This window comes from Scyliorhinus canicula, chromosome 11, assembly GCF_902713615.1.
Source record: "Scyliorhinus canicula chromosome 11, sScyCan1.1, whole genome shotgun sequence".
In the NCBI taxonomy this organism is placed as follows: Eukaryota; Metazoa; Chordata; class Chondrichthyes; order Carcharhiniformes; family Scyliorhinidae; genus Scyliorhinus; species Scyliorhinus canicula.
This window is the reverse complement of record NC_052156.1, coordinates 89072893-89100785: the sequence shown is the minus strand read 5'-3', so window position 1 is coordinate 89100785 and position 27893 is coordinate 89072893. Positions and strand designations below refer to the sequence as shown.

Genomic DNA, 27893 nt, shown 5'->3' with positions numbered 1-27893 from the left:
AGAGGTATATGTGCTGGGCAGTGCGTTCACTGGAGAGGTACATGTGCTGGGCAGTGCGTTCACTGAAGAGTATATGTGCTGGGAAGTGTGTTCACTGGAGAGGTACATGTGCTGGGCAGTGTGTTCACTGGAGCGGTACATGGGATGGGCAGTGTGTTCACTGGAGAGGTACATGGGATGGGCAGTGTGTTCACTGGCGAGGTACATGTGCTGGGCAGTGTGTTCACTGGAGAGGTACATGGGATGGGCAGTGTGTTCACTGGCGAGGTACATGTGCTGGGCAGTGTGTTCACTGGAGAGGTACATGGGATGGGCAGTGTGTTCACTGGCGAGGTACATGTGCTGGGCAGTGTGTTCACTGGAGAGGTACATTGGATGGGCAGTGTGTTCACTGGAGAGGAGGTAATTCTTAAGTAACTGGAGAATGTGGACAATGAGCAGCAATTTCCTTTTGTTCAGAACATTCCAGAGAACATGACCTACACTTAAACAGAATCAATTCCAAATGCATCTACAGAAACATTTCACTCTCCCAGGAGATGGCACAAGCACTAATTCATTCAGAATCACAGAATTGTTATGGTGCACAAGGAGGGCATTCGGCCCCCCGTGACTGTATCAGCTATTCAGCAGAGCATGACTTTGTGCTATTCCCCCTGCCTTTTCCTTGTATCCCTGCACAACAATCATCTACTACCCTTCTGAATGCCTCAACTGAATCTGTCTCCACCACATTTCCAGGCAGTGCATTCCAGACACGAAAAATTCTTCTGTGGATGCTTTTTCGCACATCACATTTGCTTCTTTTGCAAATCACTTTAAATCTATGCCCTCTCATTCTTGACCGGGGCAGCAGAGTAGCATAGTGGGTAACACAGTTGCTTCACAGCTCCAGGGTCCCAGGTTCGATTCCCGGCTTGGGTCACTGTCTGTGCGGAGTCTGCATGTTCTCCCCGTGTTTGCGTGGGTTTCCTCCAGGTACTGGATTTACAGTGCTGATTCCTCCCACAGTCCAAAGATGTGCAGGTTAGGTGCACTGACTATGATATATTGCCCTCAGTGTCCAAAAAAAGGTTAAGTGGGGTTACTGGGTTACGGGAATAGGGTGCTCTTTCCAAGGGCTGGTATAGACTCAATGGACGGAATCAGCACCGTAAATTCTATGACCCTTTCACGAGTGGCATGTTTCTCTCTTTGTATTCTGTCCCCCCGCATGATTGTGAACATCTCTGTCAAATCTCCTCTCAGCCACCTTCTCTCCAAGGAGAACAGTTCAAATCTCTCCAATCTATACTCATAATTGAAGTTTCTCATCCCTGGAATCATTCTTGTGAACCTCTAATGCACTCACTCCAATGTGTTCACATCATTCCTATAGTGAGGTTCTCAGAACTGTACACAGTATTCCACCCGAGGTCTAACTAGTGCCTTCTATAAATTCAGAATAACTTCCTTGCTCTTTTACCTTATGCCCCTGTTAATAAAGCCCAGGATACTATGTGCTATCTCCACCTTTCCTGTCACCATCAATGATCTATTTACATGACTTCCGGTGAACAGTCGCACATTTAGCAGCCCTGCTCTTGGTGGTTTTTTGACAGCCTTTAAGCTGGATTTTTAGGGAAATGTTTTCTAACGTAAGTGGATAAAAACAAGAGGAGGAAAAGGCGACCCCTATCCTATGGAATTACGCTCGAAAAATAATCGCAAAAGAAGGAATCAAAAGTTGGTTGGAAGTGAGGAGCTGAGCTTGGTGACTGCAATGGCAGAGAATCGAGATCCGGTCCAGTCAGCCCAATGGTCGACAGACCAGTTGGTTGCATACCTGGATGAGAAGTTCGCCAGGCACCGCAAGGAGTGTGCGGAGGACCTGACCAAGGTGGTTGCCTCGAGTAAGGAGGCTGTTGACCGGATGGTGTGACAGTGAAGACCCAGGGACAGTCGATCCAAAAGCTGCAGGAGCAGGCGATGGAGCAAGAGAAGCAGTCCACTGGGGTGGCACTGCAAATTGGTATTTTACAAGATCGGCAAAAGCGGCTGCTGGAAAAGGTGGAAGACCTGGAGAATCGCTGCCACAGGCAGAACGTTCGGATCGTCGGTCTGCCAGAGAGGATCGGGTGCCGGTGCGTATGTTGCGAGGAGATCGGGGAGTTCAGGTCCATTGTACCCTGAAGGTGGCAATGCAGGTCGATAAGAGTGGTCAAGAAGGCATAAAGCATGCTTGCCTTCATCGGACGGGGTTGAGTACAAGAGTCGGCAGGTCATGTTACAGTTGTATAGGACTTTGGTTAGGCCACATTTGGAAAGGCCACATTTGGAATACTGCGTGCAGTTCTGGTCGCCACATTGCCAGAAGGATGTGGATGCTTTAGAGAGGGTGCAGAGGAGGTTCACCAGGATGTTGCCTGGTATGGAGGGTGCTAGCTATGAAGAAAGGTTGAGTAGATTAGGATTGTTTTCGTTGGAAAGATGGAGGTTGAGGGGGGACCTGATTGAGGACTATAAAATTATGAAAGGTATGGACAGGGTGGATAGCAACAAACTTTTTCCAAGAGTAGGGGTGTCAATTACAAGGGGTCACGATTTCAAGGTGAGGGGGAGAAAGTTTAAGGGAGATGTGGGAAGTATTTTTTTTTTATACACAGAGGGTGGCGGGTGCCTGGAACGCTTTGCCAGCAAGAGATGGCAAAGGCGGGCACGATAGCATCATTTAAGATGCATCTAGCCAGATATATGAACGGGCGGGGAACAGAGGGAAGTAGGTTCTTGGAAAATAGGCGACAGGTTTAGATAAAGGATCTGGATCGGCGCAGGTTGGGAGGGCCGAAGGGCCTGTTCCTGTGCTGTAATTTTCTTTGTTCTTTGATGTTCAAGTAAATGATGGGAGAGAGGCGTTCGACAGGCCGTTGGAGGTGGACCGGGCTCACAGGGCATTTATGCGTAAGCCCCAGGGTCGTGAGCCCCCGAGGGCGTTGGTGGTGAGGCTGCACCGATTCCTGGACAAGGAACGCATCATGAGATGGGCGAGAGACACAAAACAGTTCATATGGGAAGAAGCTGAGATCCGGGTCTACGAGGACTTGAGAGCAGAACTTGCTAAGAGGAGGGCGAGTTTCAATAAGGTTAAAGCAGCGCTGTATGTGAAGGGAATAAAATTTGGACTTCTCTATCCGGCCCATCTTTGGGTAACCTGTGAGGAACGGGAACTGTTTTATGGCTCGCCGGAAGAAGTAGCGGGCTTTATGAAAGACAACTACCTGGGGGACCCATAAGGACTTAATAGAAAGAGAAAACTGGTCGGTAGCGATTTACATCAAAAAGTTCTGTGCTGCACTGTAACTTGAGATGTAATGACTGGGAAGAGAAGGGGGAGGGGGGTTTTTTTTTCTTTTTGAGTTACCTAACTTTGACCTTTCAGTGTATGTACTAAGGTACAGTTTTTTCCTTTTTGTTTGTATTGGTATAAAAAAAAGTTAAAAAGGGAAAATAATAATAAAGGAAAAAAAAGAATGGAGGGGGAGAGGGAGAAGAGTTTTCAAATTAAGATGGTCTAGGAGGGAGACATCTGTTCGAGTTTTACATGTTTAATTTTTTCTGTCTCTCCATTTACCCTGTTTGTTTACACTTCTATTATTTGGGGCTCTGTTTGAAGGTGATGGGATTAATACGATGTTGTAAAGGGGGAGGGGAAGCCATTGAGTTTGGGCCTTAAGTGGAGGGTGCACTCGGTTCTATTGTTCTGAAAATTTATGTTAAGAGCTGGGCTGTAAAAGATCCAGCATCCTAGGATGGACGGGTCGAGTTCTAGGTCGGGGAAAGTGTCAGCAATGGCAAAAAAGCTGCGCGGGTTCTTGGAGCACATGGGAGGTGCTGATCCGTGGCGATTTGAGAAGCTAAGGATTAAGGAATATTCATTCTACTCCCATGTTCATAAAGTGTACTCCAGGATCGATTTGTTTATATTGGATAAAACATTATTAGCGGGGATAGTGGACACAGAGTATTCAACAATCATAGTATCGGGCCATGCACCACATTGGCTAGACCTACAGGTGAACACGGGAAACTCTCAGCGCCCAGTGGAGGCTAGATGCAGGGTTGTTAGCAGACAATAGATATGTGAACGAGTAAGGGAGGCCATTCGGGGGTATATAAACACCAACGACACGAGAGAGACCGCAGCTGGGGTGTTGTGGGAGGCATTGAAAGCGGTCATCAGAGGGGAATATATTTCGATTCGGGCCCATAGGGAGAAGGCTAAACGGGCGGAGCTCGTCAGGCTAGTAGGAGAAATCTTGTGTGTGGTTAGGAGTCCCCGAATAAGGAGCGTCAGAGACTTCAAATGGATTTTGGGCTCCTTTCCACAGGCAAGGCGGAGGGACAGCTGAGGAGGGTAAGAGGGGCAGTGTACAAACATGGGGAGGAAGCTAGTAGGTTGTTGGCGTAACAGTTAAGGAAGTAGGAGGCGGCAAGAGAGATAGGGAAAATTAAGGATGTGAGGGAGAAAGTAGTGAGGGACCCGGGGGCAGTTAATGACGTGTTCTGTGAATTTTATAGCTGTTTAAATGAACCAATTCCTGGAGAGACTAGAGTTCCCGAAGATAGATGAGGAGCTGGTGGAAGTCTTGGGGGGCCCAATTGGGCAGGGTGAAGTGATAGACGGATTGGGGGCAATGCAAATGGGTAAGGCCCCAGGACCTGACGGATTCCCAGTGGAATTGTTACAAAACGTTTTCGGGGCTAGTGGGACCGCTGTTAGTCAAGGTGGGACTGCTGTTAGTCAAGACTTTCAATGAATCCAAGGAGTTAGGAATGCTTCCACCAACGCTATCACAGGCATGACTCTCTCTCATCCTGAAGCGAGACAAGGACCCGGAGAGCTGTGGATCGTACAGACCAATTTCCCTTTTGAATGTGGATGCTAAATTACTGGCAAAGATCTTGGCCACCAGAATAGAGGATTGTGACTTAGAGGTAATAGGTGAGGATCAGACGGGGTTTGTGAAGGACAGGCACCTGACGTCTAATATTAGGCGGCTTCTCAATGTTATAATGCAGGCTGAAGGGCGCAAGGCTGAGGTGGTAGTAGCCATGGACGCGGAGAAGGCTTTCGACCGGTTGGAGTGGAAGTACCTATGGGATATTTTAGGCAGGTTTGGGTTCGGGCAGGGATTTGTGGACTGGGTCCGACTGTTGCATCAGCCCCCTGTGGCAAATGTGAGAACCAACCGAACCCGGTCAGAATATTTTAATCTCGGGATAGGGATAAGGCAGGGATGCCCGCTCTCCCCATTACATAGAGCCTTTAGCAATGGCCCTTAGAGCATCGCATGCGTGGCAGGGAATAGTGAGGGGGGGTTTGGAGCACAGGGTTTCTCTCTATGCGGGTGACTTACTGCTTTATGTTACAGACCCGGTGGGGGGGAATGACCGAAATTATGGCGGTACTGGGAGAATTTGGGCGATTTTCAGGCTACAAGCTGAATATGGGACAGAGCAAGATGTTTGTGATCCAGGCAAGGGGACAGGAAAGGGGACTGAGGGAGTTACCTTTTAAAGTGGTGGCGGGGAGTTTCAGATATTTAGGGATTCAAGTAGCTAAAGAGTGGGGGCAGCTCCACAAGTTAAATCTGGGCAAAGCAGTAGACCAAATGAAAAGGGATTTCCACAGATGGATCACGCTCCCGCTGACGCTAGTGGGAAGGGTCCAGATGGTGAAGATTTTTTTTTTTTTTTTTTAAATTTAGATTACCCAATTATTTTTTCCAATTAAGGGGCAATTTAGCGTGGCCAATCCACCTACTCTGCACATTTTTGGGTTGTGGGGGCGAAACCCACGCAGACACGGGGAGAATGTGTAAACTCCACACGGACAGTGACCCAGAGCCGGGATCGAACCTGGGACCTCAGCGCCGTGAGGCGGTTGTGCTAACCACCAGATGGTGAAGATGACCGTCCTCCCAAGACTACTTTTCTTTTATCAATGCCTTCTGATTTTTGTCCCAAAGGCTTTCTTTGGAAAAATAAATGTGGTGATTACAGGTTTTGAATGGGCGGGGAAAACCCAGCGAGTAAAGTGGGCACGTCTGGTGCGGGGCCGCGGAGAGGGGGGCCTGGCCGTTATTAATTATCATTTGGCAGCCAACATATCGATGGTCAGGAAGTGGGTAGTGGGGGAGGGGTCGGCCTGGGAGCGAGTGGAAGCGGCATCCTGTAATGGCACGAATTTGGAGACTTTACTAACAGCGCCCCTGCCGTTTTCGCCGGCTCCGTACTCTTAAAGCCCTGTGGTGGTGGCAGCCCTAAGTGTGTGGGGGGAATGGAGGCAGCACATGGGATTAGAAGGGGCTTCAATGTGGTCTCCGATCTGTAACAATCACCAGTTTATCCCAGGAGGCTGGATGGGGCTTCAGGAGATGGCAGCAAGCAGGGATAGAGAGATTTGGGAACTTATTGATCCAGGAGGGCTTTCCAACCTTAGAGGCACTAAAGGAGGAGTTGAGTTACCGGGTGGGAATGGGTTTCGATATCTTCAGGTCCGGGACTTTGTCCGAAGGCAGGTTCCAAACTTCCCTCGCCTCCCCCTGAGGGGGCTACAGGATAAGGTGATGTCAAAAACTGGGATTGGAGAAGAGGGGACTTCGGAGATATACAAGGAGTTCATGGAGTGGGAAGGAGCCCCGATCAGGGAGGTGAAGCGGAAGTGGGAAGAGGAGCTGGGTGGAAAGCTGGAAATGGAAAAGTGGGAAAAAGCCTTGAAGAGAGTTAATTCATCTTCGTCCTGTGCCAGACTTAGCCTGATCCATTTCAAAGTGGTCCACAGGGCTCACATGAAGGTAGCCCGGAAGACCAGGTTCTTTGAGGAGGTGGAGGATATGTGTGGACGGTGTGGGGGTAGTCCGGCTAACCATGTGCATATGTTCTGGTCATGTCCGAAGTTGAGGGGATTCTGGCAGGGATTTGCAGACGTCATGTCAGAAGACCTGGAAGGGAGGGTAACCCAGAGTCCAGACTGGCACTATTTGGGGTATTGGATGATCCGGGGGCCAAGGGGAGGGGGATGAGGAGAGGGAGGTCGATGTCCTGGCCTTCTCCTTCCTGGTGGCCTGGAGACAGATTTTGCTGGGATGGAGGGACTCGGAGCCCCCGAAGTCAGGGGTGTGGGTCAGCAATATGGCAGGGTTTCACAGCCTGGAAAAAAAATCAAGTTTGCCTTTAGAGGATTAACTCAGGGGTTCGCCCAGAGATGGCAATCGTTCATCGACTTCTTCAAAGAGGGGGGGTGGGGGGGGAGAGGAGAGAGAGAGAGAGAGAGAGAGAGAGAGAGAGAGAGAGAGAGAGAGAGAGAGAGATGAAAATAGGAGGCATGGCAGTGTTAAATAAGGACAGTGAACTCAGTATACGGGTAGCTAGGAAATAGGGCACGGGCAGTTGGGGACATTGTGTTTTTTTGGGTTCTTTTTTAAAATATATATATATAAATATATATGTGTTAAACTGTGAAAATTTTAAATACTTCAATAAAATATTTTCTGAAAAAAAAGATGTACATATACACCCAGCTCCCTCTGCTCCTGCACCTCTAAAATTTTACCCCTTATTCAAATGTACATTAGAGACATCTCTTGCAGGAAATACTATATTGGGATGCAGTATATAATTTGAACGTTAAATATTTTTAAGTGAAGTAGGGCTAGAGAGGAAAAGATTTTTCAAAGTTTTCCACTACAGACGTTCCCCATATGTCATTTCTGGATGAACTGCAGAGTAATTGATTGCAATTAGCCAACAGCTCCATCCTCACTGGAACATGCACCTACCGGGATAGTAGAGGGTGAACTCGATGGACCTTGTTCTTATTTTGTCTCTCAGTTCCCATGTTCCAAACCAATCAATTGGAAGCAATTTCAAAACTCAGGAGATAACAGAGAAAACAGCTGCAGCTGTTTAGAAGAAGTGAGCCACAATTTGAGGCTCCGGCTGCCAGACTCTTCCCCTTTCCAACAGCGATTCCTGCTTTGTTGCTGTTTAAGGTTAGATTCCCTGGTTTCCTTTAGCTGCAAAATTCACTTGATAATAGCATTCCAGTCTGTACCAGGAGTGAATCGCTTAAACATAGAACATAGAAAAATACAGCACTGAACAGGCCCTTCGGCCCACGATGTTGTGCCGAATAGCTTGGATACTATTTCTTCATTATGTTCAGATGGAGAGCTTCTCGGTTTTCAGCTAGAGGTCAATGAAAAGCTAAGTTCAGGGATTAGTGTTCCCACTCCTCTACACCTTCATAACTGAAGTCTGATCTCAACTGCAGTCAAAGTGTGATATCTTCAAGAGTTGACAAGACCCTCAGGATGAGAGCAGGGGTGTGTTTAGAGTATCAATAGTGGCTAATGGAGGAGACAAGTCACATGTCATCTGCACCATAGACGCAAAAGACACATTAACAGGACACATCTGGAAAACCTGTCACGCTCCTCACTTTAATCTGTACAGCTCATTGGAATGCAGTGTTTTAAGAAAGGCTAATCAGGATCAAACTTGGATACAGGGAAAGGAAAGGGGTTGAGCGAGCCGAGAAAATTCTTTTTCTGTGAAACATAGGAGAAATAAGTCAAAATGATAATCAACTCAATCAGAGGTGAGAATAGGTTTCACAGTATAAATGCCAGCACCTTCATCCTTGGGCATCTCCTCAATGTCTCTCCTTCACTGGCATTAATGATCGAAAGATTTTCAACAAAACCGTGGATATGGTTAACCCATTCAGCACCAAAAGCCTGTTACAGCTTTATACCTCCAGCATCATGCCGCTGTCAGAAGTGGCGTTTAAACAAAGCATCTCCACATACTTTGGTATATGGAGTAACACCCTGAACAGTGATCCTGTTCACTTCTCTGAAAACCCCTGGGGGGAAGAGAGAGGCAAGGCAGAAATAGCATATTAACAGAAGGCAGGATCTGACTTGGCTATGATGCCCATGAGAGTTAAGCAGCAACCTGGCACCGATTCACTGACATGAACCTTGTACAGGAAAATTCAATGTCTGCCAGGAGTCAGTCAAGGAAGCTGAAAGAAGAAAACCAAGTGTTGAGGACAAGATTGGCGGCATGGAGTCGGCATGGTTACAGTACTCAAAAGCAGGGCTGAATTAACACAGACCGTAGATAGTGAAGCATCCTCAGGTTGATTGTATATGTTGATGTTAATTCAGACAGTCAGTGCTCAGTATTGTATCAGTGACCCCCCCCACGGAGCACATGCATTCAAATAAAGCCACTAAAAGATAACAGAATGGAGGCCACATGCGCCTTCCATTCCTGCTGAGGGGTGCTTTACTGACCCTTTTAATCACATTGAGATCGTTGTTTTAAGTTTCAGCCTTACTTTAAGGGGCTGTCCCTTTTAATTTGTCCCTCAGTTTATTGAATTTAGTTTATTTGGTTCAATCAAAATAGTTGGAGGCCACTCAGTCCATCAAGTCTGTGCTGGCTCACCAAAAGAGCAAATCACCTGGTGCCATTCCCTGACTTCTCTTAACTCTGCACATTCTTCCTTTTCAGATAATAATCCAGGTTCCGATGAAACCGCAGTGTTTAGACTATCAAATACCACTAAATTGCTGCATTTGCTGGACAGAAAAGGAGACACAATTGAGTTGTTTGAAGCTCACAATTTGGTAACTGTTTTTCTGACCGTGAACTTTTCACAGATAACAGGGCAATTGGAAAATGGCAGCATTGGCATGGGTCAGGGAGGCAGAATTGATATGTCTATTTATCAACCCGCAAGATGGGAGCTGTCAGCGGATGGCGAATGCAGTGTTAATCTTTAAATGACAGGTGCAAAGTAGAGAATTTTCACATTATACCAGAGTGCTCAGGGAGCCAGCAAGTGTGAAACTGATGAACATTCTGTATCGAGAGCAAAAGTGAAAGACAGCCACTTGTAAATGTGAGAGTGGAAGATAAGGGAATACGAACCAGAAAGCAAGATAATAATCAAAATGGAACTGAAAGTTAGCACTGGAATAAAACTTTGCAGATTTATCGAATCCTGCTGTACGCAGCTACATCTGAAATCTATCGACTGACTGATTCTTGCACAGAAGTGAGATGTCTTTTTATCACAGTGCCCTTCTTTACAATACAGGAGTAGCAGAGTGATATTAGTGAGGTGTTGGGACAAATAACCACATTCTCGGTGCCATGCGGCAGCCGGTCTCCAGCTTGTTTGTGGAAGAAGATTTGAAAGCAATGTGCTGTGTGTGTAATGGATGCACATGCAAGCTCACAACTTACACATTACTGTTTGCGCAACATCATTACTCACTCGTGACCATGAAATACAAGCTGTGCTTCTTCAACAATCTTCCAAACACGAACTGTCCGGTCTCTCCCTCCAGCTGTGACACAGCGTTCTCGACTAAGGCTGTCCAGTCCTGTGATGGCATCTTGGTGACCGAACCTGTTTAAATTGGAGAAAAGGAAATAGAGGACAGCACAAAGCACCAATTCGCTCCACTGAGCTTCACCAGGGACATAAATTTAAGGTGAATGGTGGAAGATATAGGGGGGGGATGTCAGAGGTAGGTTCTTTACCCAGAGAGTAGTGGGGGCATAGAATGCACTGCCTGTGGAAGTAGTTGAGTCGGAAACATTAAGGACCTTCAAGCGGCTATTGGATAGGTACATGGATTACGGTGGAATGCTGGGGTGTAAATTAATTTGTTCTTAATCTAGGACAAATGTTCGGTACAACATCGTGGGCCGAAGGGCCTGTTCTGTGCTGTATTTTCTATGTTCAATGAAAACCAGCCAATTCACCCAAATCAGAAGGTTGTGGATTCAAAGACACCCTAGTGACACACACAAAATTAAGGCGGATGCTGGGAGTGCTACATTCTAAGAGGTGCCACCTTCTGATTGTGAGGCTAAATCAAGGCTCTGTTTGACTTCTCAGGTGAACAGAATGAAAGACCAAGGTGCTATTTGAAGAGCCAGGAGCCGGAAAGTTCTCAAGGCCCGGCCAATACTTGTCCCGACTGAAAACAGAGTATCTGGTCTGCTGTTCCATTTCTGTTTGTGGGAGCTGTTGTGAGCCTATTCTCTGCCATATTTCCTGCTTTGCAACAATGATAACATTTCAAAAAAGTACTTAATTGTCTGCAAAGGGTTTTGGAATATCTAGAGATTATAAAAGGCACTAATCTCTCTTTCTTTACAGGAATTCCTTCTTCCTGCATTCTCTGTGCGTTTAAATCAAGACTTGTCAGACCACATCCTACTCTAAACTCTTTTCCAAAACTTTGGATTCATGCAGTGTTTCACTCGAGCTAATTTATGGTGTTTTTACTTTACTGTTAGCGGCCTGCAAGATAAATGGCGTTAGCTCCGGAAGGTATTGGGACCTAGCCAGCAGAGGGCCCCTCCACCAGGAGCAATGCCCAATATTGGTTCATAGGTTGAATGATCCACAAAATAAAGTCACAACATTCAAACAACTACACTTGGGCTGGGAATAGGGAAGTCAGGGACAGTCCATAGTGCAGGAGGCCATTCAGCCCATCACGACTACACCAACCCTCTGAAAGAGCACTCTACCTATGCCCATTGCCCCGCCCTATCCTTGTGACCCCCGTGAGTTGATCATGACAATCTACCTAACTTGCACATCTTTGGACTGTGGGAGGAAACTGGAGCACCAGGGGAAACCCACGCAGACGCGGGGAGAGAGTATTAACTCCACACACAATCTCCCATGGCCAAAATTGAACCCGGGTCTCTGGTGCTGTGAGCAGCAGTGCTAACCACTGTGCGGGCGTCTGGACTGGGACAGTCAGTTGCCCTCCTCAGAACTGCCTGTGAGCAAGAGAAAAAAAAACTGAACTTAAAGCTTTGGTGACCCCAGCACCCTGTATCCCTGGTACAGTACATATATTTGCACTTGCGTATTTTCTTTTACTGAAAGTTAAGAGTGTAAGAATGAGCAGATGAAATGGGTCTTTCTAAAATTATTGACACAGGATACAAATACCATAAAACTAACAAATAGAAGTTTTTTATTCTCCTATTAAGCAGGAAGGTACTGCAGCAGAGACACGATAATGAAATATATCTGACCCTGACCAGGATATTGGGGAGGTCAGAGCTCGAGAATTGTTTATGCTCAGCAATCTGTCTAACAACCCATGGGTCATAAAGTGTCCAGCAAGTTTAACCTTTACCCAAACTCCACAAGTGGAGATTTGCAATGAAGTGAATTTGTAGAAGTCTCAAGCAAAGAAATGGGTATAAAAAAGGGGGTAAAAAGCTCCTGGAAAATGTCACTTTGGGGCAAGTACCCAAACCCAGTTGGGTGCCTCATACGAGAAGATGACTTGTAGAATAAGTCTGATGAACTCTTATTAACTCTATTAATGTTGTGTCTAATAAAGCTTGCACGGATTTTGTAACTAATAAAGTAATAGGTTGAACTGATGTCTCAGCTGTCGATCAGATCTTTCATCTAACAATCGCAGCCTGATGATAAATCACTGCATGTTAAGCCGTGGCTGCCACACTAAGGCTGCAATACTCACAAAGTTTCAACGTAGGCGTTCTGGTCGACATTCCATACCTTCACTGAGCGGTCATGTGAGGCACTGAATAACTGATGTGTGCTTTTCCGAAAGGACAGGCCCTGAGGGAAGGACAGAGTATTTAAAAGAAGCCTCATGATGAGTTGATAGTACAAGCAGCTACAGGCGGGAAACAACTTTTACCAATGAGGGGCTCCTTCTGCTTTATTAACAAAAAAACACAGGTTTGAAACTTTTTCTGAAGGCCATTTGTGATAAAAATTGCAATGTGTTCTCCTCTCCCTTCCCCCCTTTTAAAGTCTAAAGTACTCAGTGTAGTTTCTCATATCGTCTCCGTCCCTCAATATGTCTCCCTTAATATCTTACATATTAGAGACAATCCTCACGCAAGCAGATGGGTTCACGTGTTTTGGTCTACTTTTGATCCTCTCTGATCATTCTGCCTCTCACCCCAAAAACCCACCCACACCACCATGGCAGTGTCACTGAATATCCTTCCAGCTCACAGCTTCTCCCATGCCTGGGCTGCCATTTACAATGCAGGTGCGTCAGTTTGTTTATTGGGACAATGTTGCACGCACGGTAACGTGCAGGGTCAAAAATCACAAGAGAACGCAGCATCAGTGCGAGTGCCTCAACGACCAGAACTTGCACCAAAAGAAAACACAGACAAACCACAGGGCCAAGAGACATCTCTGGTTCTCTTTCTGTACAGTTCCTGTGAAGTTATTATTGTTCTCTGCCACCAGAGGGCATCTGAACACCACTTCAGGACTCAAAATGTACATGGAGAGATTTCCATTTCAATGCTCAGCAGCCCAGAGAGCTCCCACCCTTATTAAACAAATTGCTCTCCTGATCAGGGCTGCCAACTTCACAGTCTCGCCACCCAACAACCCGCCTGCTCTTCGATTCAGAATCATGAGGAAGAACCGGGAACGAAACTGGACACAAGTGTTTCCTTTCCCCATAATTACCCAGGGTTTTAACCTGGAGTATTGCTGCAACAAGTCCCTCTTTGTATTCAAACTTGGGCAGACAGGGCATCATTTTAAAATGTGCAGATGAAATGGAACTCAGCAATGTAGTAAACAATGAGAACAATAGTAAGAAATTTCAAGAGGACAGATTCTGACTGTTGAAGTGCGCAGACTTGTGGCAAATGTAATTTCATAGAAAGTGTTTTGGTAGGATGAATGAGGCACTATAAACTAAATGACACATTTAATATCAAGACCAAAGAGACTTTCAAGTATAAGAATTTTGTCCACTTTGGCAGGAAGAATAGAAAAACAGTAAAGTATTTAAATGGAGAGAGATTGCAGAACTTGTGGTGCAGAGAGATCAAGGTATCCTGGTATATGAGTCACAAGAAGTTAGTATACAGCTGATGGTGGCCAGGGGCATGGCTGGGTTCCGTCGGCTGGGTGGGGCCAGGAGTAGCGGGAGTGGGGGGTGGTGAGAGACCCCCCAATCCATTTGGTAACGTGGATCATGCGAGGATTCTTGGGGGTGGTAAAGCATGCAAGAGTTTTCTCATATTTGAAGAGCTTGAAGCCAACGTGGTGCTGTTGCATCAGACCCATCTGAGGGTGAATGACCAGGTGAGGCTTCGGAAGAGCTGGGCGAGTCAGGTGTTCTACTCAGGCCTGTAGGTTAGCGATATTGGTGGGTACAAGAGTGAAGTTTCAGATGGAGAAGGTGGTTGCTGACCAGGGGGATGTGTTATGGTAATGTGAGTTTAGAGGGGAGATTGGTGGTGCTGGTTAGCGTGTATGCCCCGAATTGGGATAACGAAATTATGAAGATGTTGGCTGCCAGACAAAATGTGGATACGCACCAATTAATACTGGGAAGGGGGGACTTGAATACAGTGCTGATTCCAAAGGTGGATAGGCCCGAGCTACGTTCACTGACCCTCCTGTGTGTGTGTGTGTGGGGGGGGAGACGACCCCAATATTTTAAGCAAAGATAGGAAAGGTAATTGAGGATTATGTGGGGTTCAATAGGAATGCGAAGGATTCGCCGTCAGTGGTGTGGAAGTGTTGAAGGTGGTAGTAAGAGTGAGATCATCTTGTTTAAGGCTCAGGTGGACAGGGCGGCAAGAGAGGAGCGGCAGCGGCTTGAGGAAATTTTGGGGTCGATGGAAAGTATATGGAGGATCCTACTCCGGATCTTCTGGTGACGTCAGACATGAGGGAGTTTTTGGGGCGGTTGGAGTGTCTTAAAGGAAGAGAGAGCAGGGTTGGAAGAGGTGCGGGTGGTCGTAGGGAGGATGCAGACGGGTAAGGCACTGGGGCCAGATGGTTTCCCGGTGGAGTTATATAAAAAGTTTTGGATAAGCTGGCGCCGCTGTTGGTGGAGATGTTTGAGGGTACGGTGGCTAAGGGGGCGCTGCGAGAGATGATGGGACAGGCATCCATTTCAATGCTGCAAAAAAAGGATGAGGCCCCGATGGAGTGAGTCGTATAGGCTTATATCTCTGCTGAATATGGATGTCAAGAATTTTGCTAAAGGTGCAGGCGCCTCCTGAAGGTGATTGGGGAAGATCAGACAGGGCTTGTAAAGGGCAGAGAGTTGTCGCTCAATGTACACCATCTGTTGAATGTGGTGCGCTCCGGCAGAAGGGAGGGAGCCGGAGGTGGTGGTGGCCCTGGGTGGCAACTACCCACTTTAGGTATAGGTGGATCTGGATTGGGCCCAGCTCCATAAGTTAAATTTTACGAGCCTCATGGCCTTTACGAGGTCAAGGTGAATTTGCTGAGATGGGACAGCTTTCCCCTATCGTTGGCAGTCTCGGTGCAGGCGATTAAGATGAACATTTTGCTGTGCTTTTTATTTTTATTTCAGTGCGTACTGGTCTTGTTGCTGAAAATAGTTTTTAATGGGACGGTTGATTTCATTGTTTGTGTGGGCAGGTAAGCTGGCAAGGATTAGGAGGATGGTGCTTCAGAAAGGGCGACAAACATGGGGCCTATTTCTAGAAGGGCGGTTTGCGAGTTTGGAGGAGAAGTTTGGGATCATGTGGGTTAGGTTTTTAGGTATATGCAAGTGTGGGATTTCACAAAAAATATTTTTTCCACTTATCCGGTTTTTGCAGGGGGTGGGGGGGGGGGGACATCTCGGCAATCTATGGGAGGATTTTGGAGGAGGATAGGGTATCTCTGGAGGGAGTCAAGTGAGGATGGCACTGCAGGAGGGGTAGTGGTGCGAGGTGCTACAGAGGGGGCGAGGCTGGGGTTGATACAGCTAAAGGTAGTACAAGGAGCGCACCTCACAAAGTCAAGGACGAGCCGGTTGTTTAAAACCGTGGAGGATCATAGAATTTACAGTGCAGAAGGAGGCCATGCGGCCCATCCAAGTCTGCACCGACCCCATTTAAGTCCACACTTCCAACCTATCCCTGTAACCCCACCTAACATTTTTTTTTGGTCACACAGAGCAATTTCTCATGGCCAATCCACCTAACCTGCACATCTTTGGACTGAGGGGGGAAACCGGAGCACCCGGGGGAAACCCATGCAGATACGGGGAGAAGGTGCAGACTCCGCACAGACAGCGACCCAGCGGGGAATCGAACCTGGGATCCTGGAGCTGTGAGGCAACTGTGCTAACCACTGTACTACCGCGCTGCCCTACTTGTGAGCAGTGTGGGAGGGCCCCAGGCAATCTAGTGCATATATTTTAGTCCTGCCCGAAGTTGGAGAAACTTTCTCCAATTTCTTCAGCATCATGTCGGCGATCTTGCATGTGGATTTGGAGCCCAGTCCCCTGGGGGCCATATTTGGGGTGTCGGACTTGCCGGAGCTGAAGACGGGAGCAGGAGCAATGTTTTAGCCTTCACCTCGCTGATTGCTCGCATGCGGGTCCTGTTGGGGCAGAGGTCAGCTTCTCCACCCTGTGCTTCGGTGCAGCTGGGGGATCTTATGGAGCTTTTGTATCTGGAAAAGATGAAATTTGCTTTGAGGCAGGTGAGTGAGGGGTACCACAGGAGATGGGGTTTGTGTTACATTTCAAGGAGCTGGTTACTGTCAGCTGTTAAGGGGGAGGAGTGTTGGGGCTTTATGGTGTTTTATCTTTGCTATGTTGGGTGTTTAAAATACCAAAAGCCGGAATAAAAATATTTCCCCACAAAAAAGGAGTCTCCAATTTAAGGCTGAGATTCTCTTTGTGGGTCATGAATTTTGGAACTCTCTTTCTCAGAGAGCGGTGAAGACTAGGTCAATGAGATAGATGAACTCTTAACTAACAAGAGAGTCAAAGGTTATCAGAGGTAAGCAGAATGTAGTTGAGGCAACAATCAGATCAGCCATGATCTTATTTAATTACAGAGCAGACCAGAGGGGCTGAATGGCCGAATCCTAATTTGATTGTTTTTAAAAATAATTCATTGCCGGGTGCTGCTGGCTTGGTCAGCATTTATTGCCTATCCCTAATTTCCCTCGAGAAGGTGGTGAATCCGAGGTAGGTACACCCACAGTGCTGTTAGGGAGCGAGTTCCAGGATTTTGACCCAGCAACAGTGAAGGATCGGCGATATATTTCCAAGTCAGGATGGTGAATGATTTGGAGCGGAACCTCCAGGTGGTGGGGTTCCCAGGTATGTGCTGCTCTTGTCCTTTCCTATGGTAGTGGTCATGGGTTTTGGAAGAGGCTGTCTAAGGAGCCTTGGTGACTTCCTACGGACGTCTTGTGGATGTTACACACAGCTGCCATTGTTTGCCGGTGGTGGAGGGATGGAATTGTTGGGGGAAGCAATCAAGCGGTTGTTTTGTCCTGGATAGTGTTGGGCTTCTTGAGTGTTGTTGGAGCTGCACTCATCCAGGAAAGTGTAGAGCATTCCATTACACTCCTGACTTGTGCCTTGGAGTCATGAGGCAGATTACCCATCACAGGATTCCTAGTCTGTGACCTGTTCTTGGAGCCACAGTACAGTAGTCCCCCTTTATAACGCGGGTGTTGGGGTCCAAGACAGCCACCCGCGTTGCATCCGAGCCGCGGATATCCACGATGGGGGTTTTAAATTTATTTTAAAATCTATGCTAGCGCTTCCCCTTGTGAGTCTACGGGGGGGCGGGGGGAAGAGGTCAGACCCCCGTAGACTCACAATGGGAAGCGCTAGCATAGATTTTTAAATAAATTTAAAACCCCCATCGTGGATCTAATTAAAACAGTGTCAATTTCAGCGGCCGGCTCACTTTGATCCGGAGAGGGAAGCTGCTCTCTCACTGAAACAATCAGCCGGCCGCTGAAATTGACACTGCCGGCTGATCTCTCCCTCCAATCAGTACCCCAGCAGCCACAGCCTGTACCCCAGCAGCCACAGCCTGTACCTCAGCAGCCACAGTACCCCAGCAGCCACAGCCTGAAGCCCAGCAGCCACGGCCTGTACCCCAGCAGCCACAGCCTGAACCCCAGCTACAGAGGGGAGGGGCGATGTGAGACCATGCTGGTCTTGCAGAGGCCCGTATGACCTCCTCCTGTGTTCTCTGCTCTCTCCCTCCAATCAGCCGGCAGTGTCAATTTCAGCGGCCGGCTCACTTTGAACCGGAGAGGGAAGCTGCTCTCTCACTGAAACAATCAGCCGGCCGCTGAAATTGACACTGCCGGCTGCTCTCTCCCTCCAATCAGAAACATTAAAACTTAAAAGTTGGATTGGAGGGAGAGAGCAGCCGGCAGTGTCAATTTCAGCGGCCGGCTGATTGTTTCAGTGAGAGCAGCTTCCCTCTCCGGATCAAAGTGAGCCGGCCGCTGAAATTGACACAATTGACAGTTGGGGTCCATAAGCCCCCCCGCGGTATATCGCGAACCGCGGTATTGCGGAGCGCGGTATAACGGGGGACTACTGTATTAATGTGGTTGGTCCAGTTCAGTTTCTGGTTAATGGCAACCCCTGGGATATTGACAGCGGGGGATTCAGTAATTCATTGAATGTCAGAGGGAGATGGTTAGATTCTGTCTCGTTGCAGATGGTCATTGCCTGGCACTTATATGGCGCAAATGGTAACTTGTCAGCCCAAGCCTGGATATTGTCCAGATCATGCTGCATTTGGACATGGACTGCTTCATTATCTGAGAATTCGCAAATGGTGCTAAACATTTGGCAGTCATCAGCAAATATACCCACTTGTTTTTCTAAAAATATTTTTTATTCTCCTCCTTTTTCGCATTTTCTCCCAAATTTACACCCACCAACAATAAAGAATAATCAGTAACAAACATGTTAATGCCCATATCAACGATCGCATCCTCCCACCAAATCCCAAACATTAGCCCGCATGTTCACACAAACAAATGACAAAAAGGAATTAGGGATCACCCACAGTCACGGGTGATCCCTAAGGGCAGCACGGTAGCATGGTGGTTAGCATAAATGCTTCACAGCTCCAGGGTCCCAGGTTCGATTCCCGGCTGGGTCACTGTCTGTGCGGAGTCTGCACGTCCTCCCCGTGTGTGCGTGGGTTTCGTCCGGGTGCTCCGGTTTCCTCCCACAGTCCAAAGATGTGAGGGTTAGGTGGATTGGCCATGCTAAATTGCCCGTAGTGTCCTAATAGTAAGGTTAAGGGGGGAGAGGAGTTGTTGGGTTGCTGGTATAGGGTGGATACGTGGGTTTGAGTAGGGTGATCATTGCTCGGCACAACATAGAGGGCCGAAGGGCCTGTTCTGTGCTGTACTGTTCTATGTTCTATGTCACCCATTACAACACACCCTGCCATCACCCCCCCCCCCCCCCAACCCTCCCACCCACCCGCCCCTACTAATGTTCGATGTTATCCAGTTCTTGAAAGTGCATGATGAATAATGCCCATGAATTGTAGAACCCCTCCATCCTTCCCCTCAGTTCAAACTTAACCTTCTCAAGAGTCAAGAATTCCAACAGGTCCCCCCACCACGCCAGGGCACAGGGTGGAGAGGTTGCTCTCCAACCCTTCAGGATCCACCTTCCGGCAATCAACGATGCGAAGGCTGCAACATCTGTCTCCGCAGCCGTTTCTAACCCTGGCTGGTCCGACACCCTGAATATGGCCTCCCGGGGGTCCGGGTCCAGTTTCATGTGCAGCACTTTAGAAATTACCCCAAAAACCTCCAGTAATCCTCTAGCTTTGGACAGGAACAAAACATATGAATCTGATTGGGGCCTGGGGCCCCCCCAACGTTGACACACATCTTCTACTCCTTCAAAGAATCGGCTCATCCTCGCCCTCATGAGATGTAGTCTGTATACTACCTTCAGCTGTATCAGTCCCAAACCCGTGCATGAGGTGGAGGCACTCACTCTCCGGAGTACCTCACTCCAGACCCCCTCCTCTATATCGTCTCCAAACTCTTCCTCTCACTTAGCTTTGATCCCTTCCCGTGGTGCCTTCTCCTCTTCCAAAATAGCTCCGCTGACACTACCCCCTTCTCCAGTCCCCCGTCGTCAGCACCTCATCCAGCAATGTGGAGGCTGGCTCCACCGGGAAGCTCTGTATCTTCTTTCTGGCAAAATCTCGAACCTGCATGCATCTAAACATTTCCCCCTGCTCCAGCCCATACTTCGCTTCCAGCTCCTTCAATTCTGCAAACTGACCGCTAAGAAACAAATCTTTTAGTGCCTTAATCCCATTCTACTCCCATTTCCGAAAATTTCCATCCCACTTCCCTGGCTCAAATCTGTGGTTCCCCCGAATCGGCACTTCCCTTGACCCTGCCCCCAACCCGAAGTGTTGGTGAAACTTGCTCCAAATTCTCAATGAAGCTATTACTACCGGACTCCCTGAGTATTGCCCCGGGGCTATCGGGAGCGGCGCTGTTGCTAGTGCTTTCAATCCCCACCCCCTGCACAAACTAAATATACCCACTTCTAATCTTATGAAAGAAGGATGGTCACTGATGAAGAAGCTGAAGGTGTTTGGGCCGAGGGCACTACCCTGAGGAACTCATGCAGTGATGTCCCGGGACTGAGATGACTGATCTCCAACCACCACAACCATCTTCCTTTGTGCAAGGTATGGTTCCAACCAGTGGAAAGTTTTCACCGATTCCCACTGACTCCAGTTTAGCTAGGGGTCCTTGATGCTACACTCGATCACATGATGTGCCAAGTGCAGTCACTCTCAGCTCACCTCTGGCATTCAGCTCTTTTGTCCATGCTTGAACCAAGGCTGTAATAAGGCAAGGAGCTGAGTAACCCTGGCGGAACACAAACTTAGTGCTGCTTGATAGCACTGTTGATGATCCCTTCCATCAATTTACTGATACTGGTTCACTGGAGGAAGGAGCTGCGCTCCGAAAGCTAGTCATTCGAAACAAACCTACTGGACATTAACCTGGTGCTGTGTGTCATAATATACACCAGTATATCATGGTGCAGACACACACTGGGACCAATCAACATGTACAAACACCGCAGCCAATCACCAGTTAGAATACACACACTATAAAGGCAGAGGGCACCACGGTTCCCGCTCATTCTGGGTGCTGCCCCTCAGTGTAACAAGAACTCATCCAGCCCAGCGCAGACTCACACCACGTGCTGAGAGAATCAACTGGTTCGGACAAGGCTTACGTCTCTAGTTTAAGTTAGCATCATTTAGACACACAGTCATCATGTGTTAGTTAGTTAGAAGTAGTTAATAAAATTGAGTTGAACCTTCATCAGTGTTGGAAGTGTCTGTTCATCTCTCAAGTCTACACTAGCCAACACTTCACTGTGTTCACCCAGTCCAACGCCGGCACCTCCACATCAATTTACTGATGATTGAGAGTAAACGGATAGGGCGATAATTGGTTGGGTTGGATTTGCCCTGTTTCTTGTGTACAGGACTTCGCTGGGCAATTTTCTACATTGCCAGGTAGGTGCCAGTGTTGCAGCAGTACTGGAACAACTTGGCTAGGGGTGTGGAAAGTTCTGGAGCATAAGTCTTTATTACTACTGCTGGGATATTGTCAGGGCCCATAGCCTTTGCAGTATCCAGTGCCTTAGCTGTTTTCTGTTGTGTTGCGCTGCTTCGGATAACACAGGCTGCTACCTGATGCAGTCTTAACTAAAGGATGCTCCAGACTCTGAAATGAGTTCAACGTGTTTATTGAACTACTAACACAGTTCTCAAATGAGTTCGACTCTCTGCTAATCTAACTTTAGTAACACAGTTTAACTGTACCAGGTTGCTCTAAGCCACGTGCTGGGTGTGATGCTGCTGATCAACCCTGTCTAACTCTCTAGATGTCTGTCTGTGGAAAGAGGCAGGGTGTGAATTCGAAAGGTAATTGATGATTAAGATATAGTCGCGACCATTCGATTAGAATAGGTCAATGCCACCCGTGGACCACGGAGACGTCTTTAGCTCATTTGGTTGGAGCGTTTCCTTGCTCTGCGCTGGTTGGAACCTGTGACAGGTTTTGCAGTTCAGGACCATGTCCATGATGTCCTGGTTGATGCCGGGCCAGTAGACACCTTTGCCGGTCCCTGCGTCCGCACTTTTCTACGTCCAGGTGTCCCTCATGAATCAAGACGTAGCAGGATGACTATCCTGTCCAGCTTGAGCAGGATGCCGATCAGCGTGAGGTTGTCCTTGACGTTGTAGAATTGAGGGCATTGCCCTTTCTGCCAGCTATTGCTGAGGTTGTGGATGACTCGCTGCAACAGGGAGTCTTTGGCCGTCTCTTCTCGGATGAGAACGATCTTCTCATCTGTTGCCAGGAGAGTGCTTGCACACAGTTGTACCTGTAATTCAATGTGCTGGATGATCTCCAGTGGTTCACTGGATGAGTTGAGCGAGTGGGACAATGCACGGCGATGATGAGCTCCTTGCCAGGAGTATACACCAAATTGAAATCATACCTTCAGCGTTTGAGCAGAATTCTCTACAAACAAGGAGTCACGTCGTTCAGGTCCTATTGGATGATGTGCACAAGAGGCCTATAATCCGCCTCAACAATAAATGTTGGCAAGCCGTAGACATAATCATGAAATTTGAGGATGCCGGTGAGAAAACCAAAACACCCCTCCTCAATCGGCGGATATCTGGTCTCAGTGGGTGTCATTGCCCGTGACGCGTATGCTACTGGTACCCAGGATGACGTGTTGTCTCTTTGAAGCAACACCGCCCCAATGCCATCCTAACTCGCATCTGTGGATATCTTAGTCTCTCGGTCTGGGTCAAAGAATGCAAGGACGGGTGCAGTGCTGAGCTTGGCTTTCAGCTCCAGCCACTCTGTGCGGTGCTCCGCCTGCCACTCAAAGGCGGTTGATTTTTTCCACCAGGTTGCGTAGGTGTGTGTGGCCAAAATCGGCATGAACTTGCCAAGGAAATTGACCATTCCCAGGAAGCGCAGTACTGCCTTCTTGTCCTCGGGGACTTTCATTGCCTCGATGGCTTTAATTTTGTCTCGTGTCCGGGCGCACACCGTGTTGCAAAATCTGATCGCCCAGGAACTTCAGCGCAGATGTCCCAAAACAGCACTTGGACCTGTTTAGCTTGAGGCTATGTTCATCTATGCTTCGGAATACTTTGAGTCGCGACACGTGTTCCTCTGGGATTGTGGACCAGATTATGATATCGTCAACGTAGACGTGAACCCTTCTATTTCCTCCATCATCTGTTCCCTGATGCGATGGAAAATCTCTGATGCCGAGATGATGCCAAATGGCATTCGGTTGTAGCATAATCTGCCAAAAGGCGTGAAGGTGCAGAGCCTTCTGCTGGATTCTTCAAGTTGGATTTGCCAAAATCCTTGGGATGCGTCCAATTTTGTGAAGAAGTGCGCGTGTGCCATCTCACTCGTGACTTCTCCCCTCTTCGGGATGGGGTAATGTTCCCGCATAATGTTTTTGTTTAAATCCTTGGGGTCAATGCAGATGCGTAGGTCCCCTGAAGGCTTCTTTACGCACACCATCAAGCTGATCCAGTAGCTGGTTCAGTGACCTTGGAGATGATGCCTTTTTGTTGTAGACTCGTGAGCTCTGCCTTCAGGCACTCGCTCAGTGAAGCAGGGACATGGCGTGGTGCGTGGACCACTGGCTTAACATCAGGTCACAGTAGAATCTTGTACTCGTACGACAGCGTGCCCATCCCACTAAATACATCTGGATACTGGGTTAGGATGTCGTCGATGCTGGCCTGAAGATCCGAATGGGACGGCGTCGTGGTGTAGACCCTTTGAATGAGGTTCAGTTGCTTGCAGGCGTGCACACCTAGCAGGGACGCCCTGTCTGGTTTAACAATCTCGAAGTGTAAGCTTGCTTGTGTGTGTCGGCTGGACACCTGCAGATGGCAGGACCCCAGTGCCTTGATTGTGTTTCTACTGTAGTCCAGGAGTTTGCAGGCAGCTGGAAGGATTGTGGGGGGCTTCTCGATTCTCTTGAAGTTCACCTTCAAAATCAGGTTGGCGGAGGCACCCGTGTCCAGTTTGAACTGGATGGGGCAGTGGTTGACCTTCATCACTGCATGCCATTCGTCCTCGGAATCCACAGCCAGGATTGATTGGACTCGCGATGTGTCCAGTGTAGCTTATTCGCACTTAGTAAGAACGCCCATTCTGTAAGTGCAGTTCAGGTATTCATCACCTGCATCCGTCACACTGCCTGGATCAGAGTCATGCATTCCATGCACACTTCTGGGGCGGCATTCTCCCCTACCCGGCGTGACGGAGGGTCCCGGAGTAGGGGAGTGGCGCCAACCACTCAGGGGTCGCGCCTCCCCAAAGGTGGGGAATTCTGTGCTCCCCACCTTTGGGGGCCAGCTCCACGCTGGAGCGGTTGCCACCAGAAGACCGGCGCAAAAAACCGGCGCCCCCGGCAGTGGGGCAGGGCTTTCGCCGGTCGGCGCATGCGCCGGCAGTGACATCAGTGGCAGCTGACGTCACTGCCAGCGCATGCGCGATGTGGGGTTCTCTTCCGCTTCGCCATGGCGGGCGCGGAGGAAAATAGTGCAGCCAGGGCACTGGCCCGGAGTCTGAGCGGGGGGGCCCTGATCGCGGGCCAGGCCACCGTGGGGGCCCCCCCAGGGCCTGCTCGCGTCGCTGAGCCCGCCGTTCCAGAGGTGGTTTAAACCTCGGCGGCGGGAGAGGCCTCCCAGCGGTGGGACTTCGGCCCATCCGGGCCAGAGAATCACCGCAGGGGCCTCTCCGATCGGAGTGGCGAGATTCCGCCGCCGCCACTTCCCACTTCCCGGGTGGCGGAGAATCTCTGCCACAGCAGGGGCGGGATTTTATGCGCCCTCAGGCGATTCTCCGACCCTGCTGGGGGACGGAGAATTTCGCCCCTGATGTGCCGCTTTTGGAATTGGGTGTGCTGGCTCCTGACTGGTGGTGCAGATCTGCACAGGGCTGCAGAGTGGTTTGGTTTCCCACTGTTTAAACAGAGTTTGCCTCTTGCAGGGCAGTTTTTTTAAAAATGGGCTGTGCCGCAGTTCGCACACGTCCTGACATCGGCGTCATGACGCTCAGTGCGGTTTTCAGCAGCTTCGTGCTCCCGATCGCATTTCACATGCGTCGGGCCCCGGGAAAAGCGCGCGAAATGGCCGCTTTCGTCAATGTGGAGGCGCTGCATCCGGGAGATGGCCTGAACACTCTCCACCTTGTGGGAGGCTTGTTTTTCACTTTCTGCCGTTTTGTACTGTGAATAGCGATTTTTAGAGTGCTCATGCACAGTACACGTTTCAATCGTGACTGGCAGGGTCATGTGCTTTATTTTCAACAATTGCTCTTGCAGAGGATCAGAGTGGACTCCAAAAACAATTTGGTCTCTAATCATGGAGTCAGTGATATCACCGAAGTTGCAGGACTGCGCTAGCAGTCTAAGGTTAGTTAGATAGGAGTTGAAGGATTTGTCTTTACCTTGCATCCTCTGCTTGAAAATGTAGCGCTCGAAGATTTTGTTGGTGTCCACCTCGCAGTGGCTGTCGAATTTGTCCAGGATGGTTTGATACTTCGTTTTGTCCTGCCCTTCGGAAAAGTGAAAAGAGTTGAAGATCTCTATCGCATGGTCACCCGCAGTGGTGAGGAGAAGAGCTATCTTCCGAGCATCGGCCGCGCCATTGAGATCAGATGCTTCCACGCATAGTTGAAATTTCTGCTTGAATGATCGCCAGTTGGCACTAAGATTGCCGATGGTTCTACGCTGATGAGGAGCCTGAATCATGTCCATTGTGCCTGTATTCAGTAGCTGGTTGTCCCGGATCTTGCAGAGTTGAACTAAATAGATTGAACAGTCACTCCTGGTATCGTGCTGTTTCGGATAACACAGGCTGCTACTTGATGCAGACTTAACTAAAGGATGCTCCAGACTCTGAAATGAGTTCAACGTGTTTATTGAACTATTATCACAGTTCTCAAATGAGTTCGACTCTCTGCTAATCTAACTGTAATAACTTAGTCTAACTGTACCAGCTTACTCTAAGCCACGTGCTGGGGTGTGATGCTGCTGATCAACCCTGTCTTACTCTCTAGATGTCTGTCGTGGAAAAAGGCAGGGTGCGAGTGCCTCATCCCTTTTATAGTGTTTATGTCATGTCCCCTTGTGGTGATGCCATCTCTGAGTGTCCTGACTGCCCATCTGTTGGGTCCTATTCTGAGTGTTCATTGGTTGCATGTTTACATATGACAGTTTCCTGATATCAGGTAGAGTGAATCAAATTGGCTGAAGACTGACACCTGTCATGTTGGGGACCTCTGGAGGAGGGGTCAGGCCAAGTAGAGAAGAATGGCAAATAGACGCAGGGATTCTTAGACTGATAAACAGGCATAGAATTCAAAAGCGAGGAAGCTACGTTAAACATTTGAAAATACTAGTTCACGTCCCTCTGGAAAATTCCGGGCATAACACTAACTGGACAGACTTCAGAAGAGATTTATTAGAACAGTACCAGGAATGAAGGAGCTTAGTTTTATGGAGAGGCCGTAGAAGCTAGAACTGTCCTGACAGCAGAGAGGTTTAGGAGGGAATTTGAGGTATGTGAAACCATGAAGAATTTTGATCAGAGAAACAGTGTCTCATGTCAGGGGATTCATTAACCAGAGGACACAGATAGATGATGATAACAAGGGAAACAGCAGTGAGACAAGGAATTAGCTTTTTTTAAATAAAACACAGAGAGTTGTTGTGATTTGGAAAGCTTTCCTTGAAAGGGTGATGGAAAGAGACTAAAAAATCCTTTTCAAGGAAATTGGATAAATAACTGAAGTGGAAAAACCTGTAGGGCTAAAAGGAATGAGCAGAGGATCGCCCCCGTGCTATGTAACTCCTTGAAAGGTTCCGTTACTTGCACAAAAAAAGTAATCCTCTCCCGACCGTACCCCTCCCCTGCCCAAGCTCACTCACCGATACTGCATCTTTATGTCCTTTGAATGTGTGAAGATGTTGGCACGTGTCAGGATCCCAGATCAAGATCAGCTTGTTTTTGTCTCCGGTAGCCTATGGGGAAAGGTAGTTAGATCTGGCACTCCAGAGACCACCCACACTATATTGTCACATCTGCACTACCTACCAGGTTCCAGTCACAAACATTATCACACGCTTTAAACCCCATCATAGAACTGGCAAGGTGTGCGCATCTGCACCCAGTAAGAATCCATTGAATCCCTACAGTGCAGAAGGAGGCCATTCGGTCCTCCTGAGTCTGCGCCAACCCCATCTTGGAAAGAGCACTCTATCTCGGACCCCGCCACATCACCTATCCTTGTTACAGTGGGAACCAGACAAATCATACGCACTCTGGTTGTATAACTCAATGGTGGCTTCCACATCAACAATGTCCAGGTACTGACATTTCATTTCCATTGAAGAAGTGAATGAACCCATCTCAAATCAATTTTAGTGGATAAGAACTTTGCATTGAATAGGCTACTTCAAATTACCCCAGGGTGATGGGTGCGGGTCACAGCAAATCATACTTGTGTAGTAGGGGACACTCTCATCAATTAGGGCTTGAAAATGCTGTTAAAACACAGCAGAAGCTGCTTCACGTAGCTCGTCTAGCCTGTGCTGTACCTGATAGGGGATGTCTCCCATGGTTCAGTGGTAGATATGGTTGCGGGTTGCAAATTCCATGCCAAAAACTTGAGCACACACTCAGGCTGACATACTCGTGCAGTAGTGACGCAATGCTGCACTATTGGAGGCGCCACCTTTCAGAGAAGATGTTAAACCTGTCCGTCCTCGAGTGCACATCAAAATTATTTGCCACTATTCCGAAGAGTAGCATTCTCTCCGGTGTCCTCACAGCAATGATCCCTCATCCAACTGTAGATAAATTATCTTTCTATTTGCTTCTGGGACTAATCTCGGCATAAATTGCCTGTGTGTTTCCTACATCACAACAGCGACTACAGT

The 27893-nt window shown here is 48.3% G+C and overlaps 1 protein-coding gene across 1 annotated transcript in view; it reads right to left on the bottom strand.

The window, feature by feature from the left end:
• Positions 1-27893, bottom strand: part of rrp9 (ribosomal RNA processing 9, U3 small nucleolar RNA binding protein) — a gene marked incomplete at its 5' end in the record, with an annotated part of 58254 nt that overhangs the window by 18459 nt on the left and 11902 nt on the right. The window contains 3 exons of the mRNA XM_038812193.1: positions 10334-10468; positions 12582-12682; positions 26883-26975. Of these exons, the coding sequence (XP_038668121.1) occupies positions 10334-10468; positions 12582-12682; positions 26883-26975 (329 nt within the window). The remainder of the gene's footprint in view (positions 1-10333; positions 10469-12581; positions 12683-26882; positions 26976-27893) is intronic.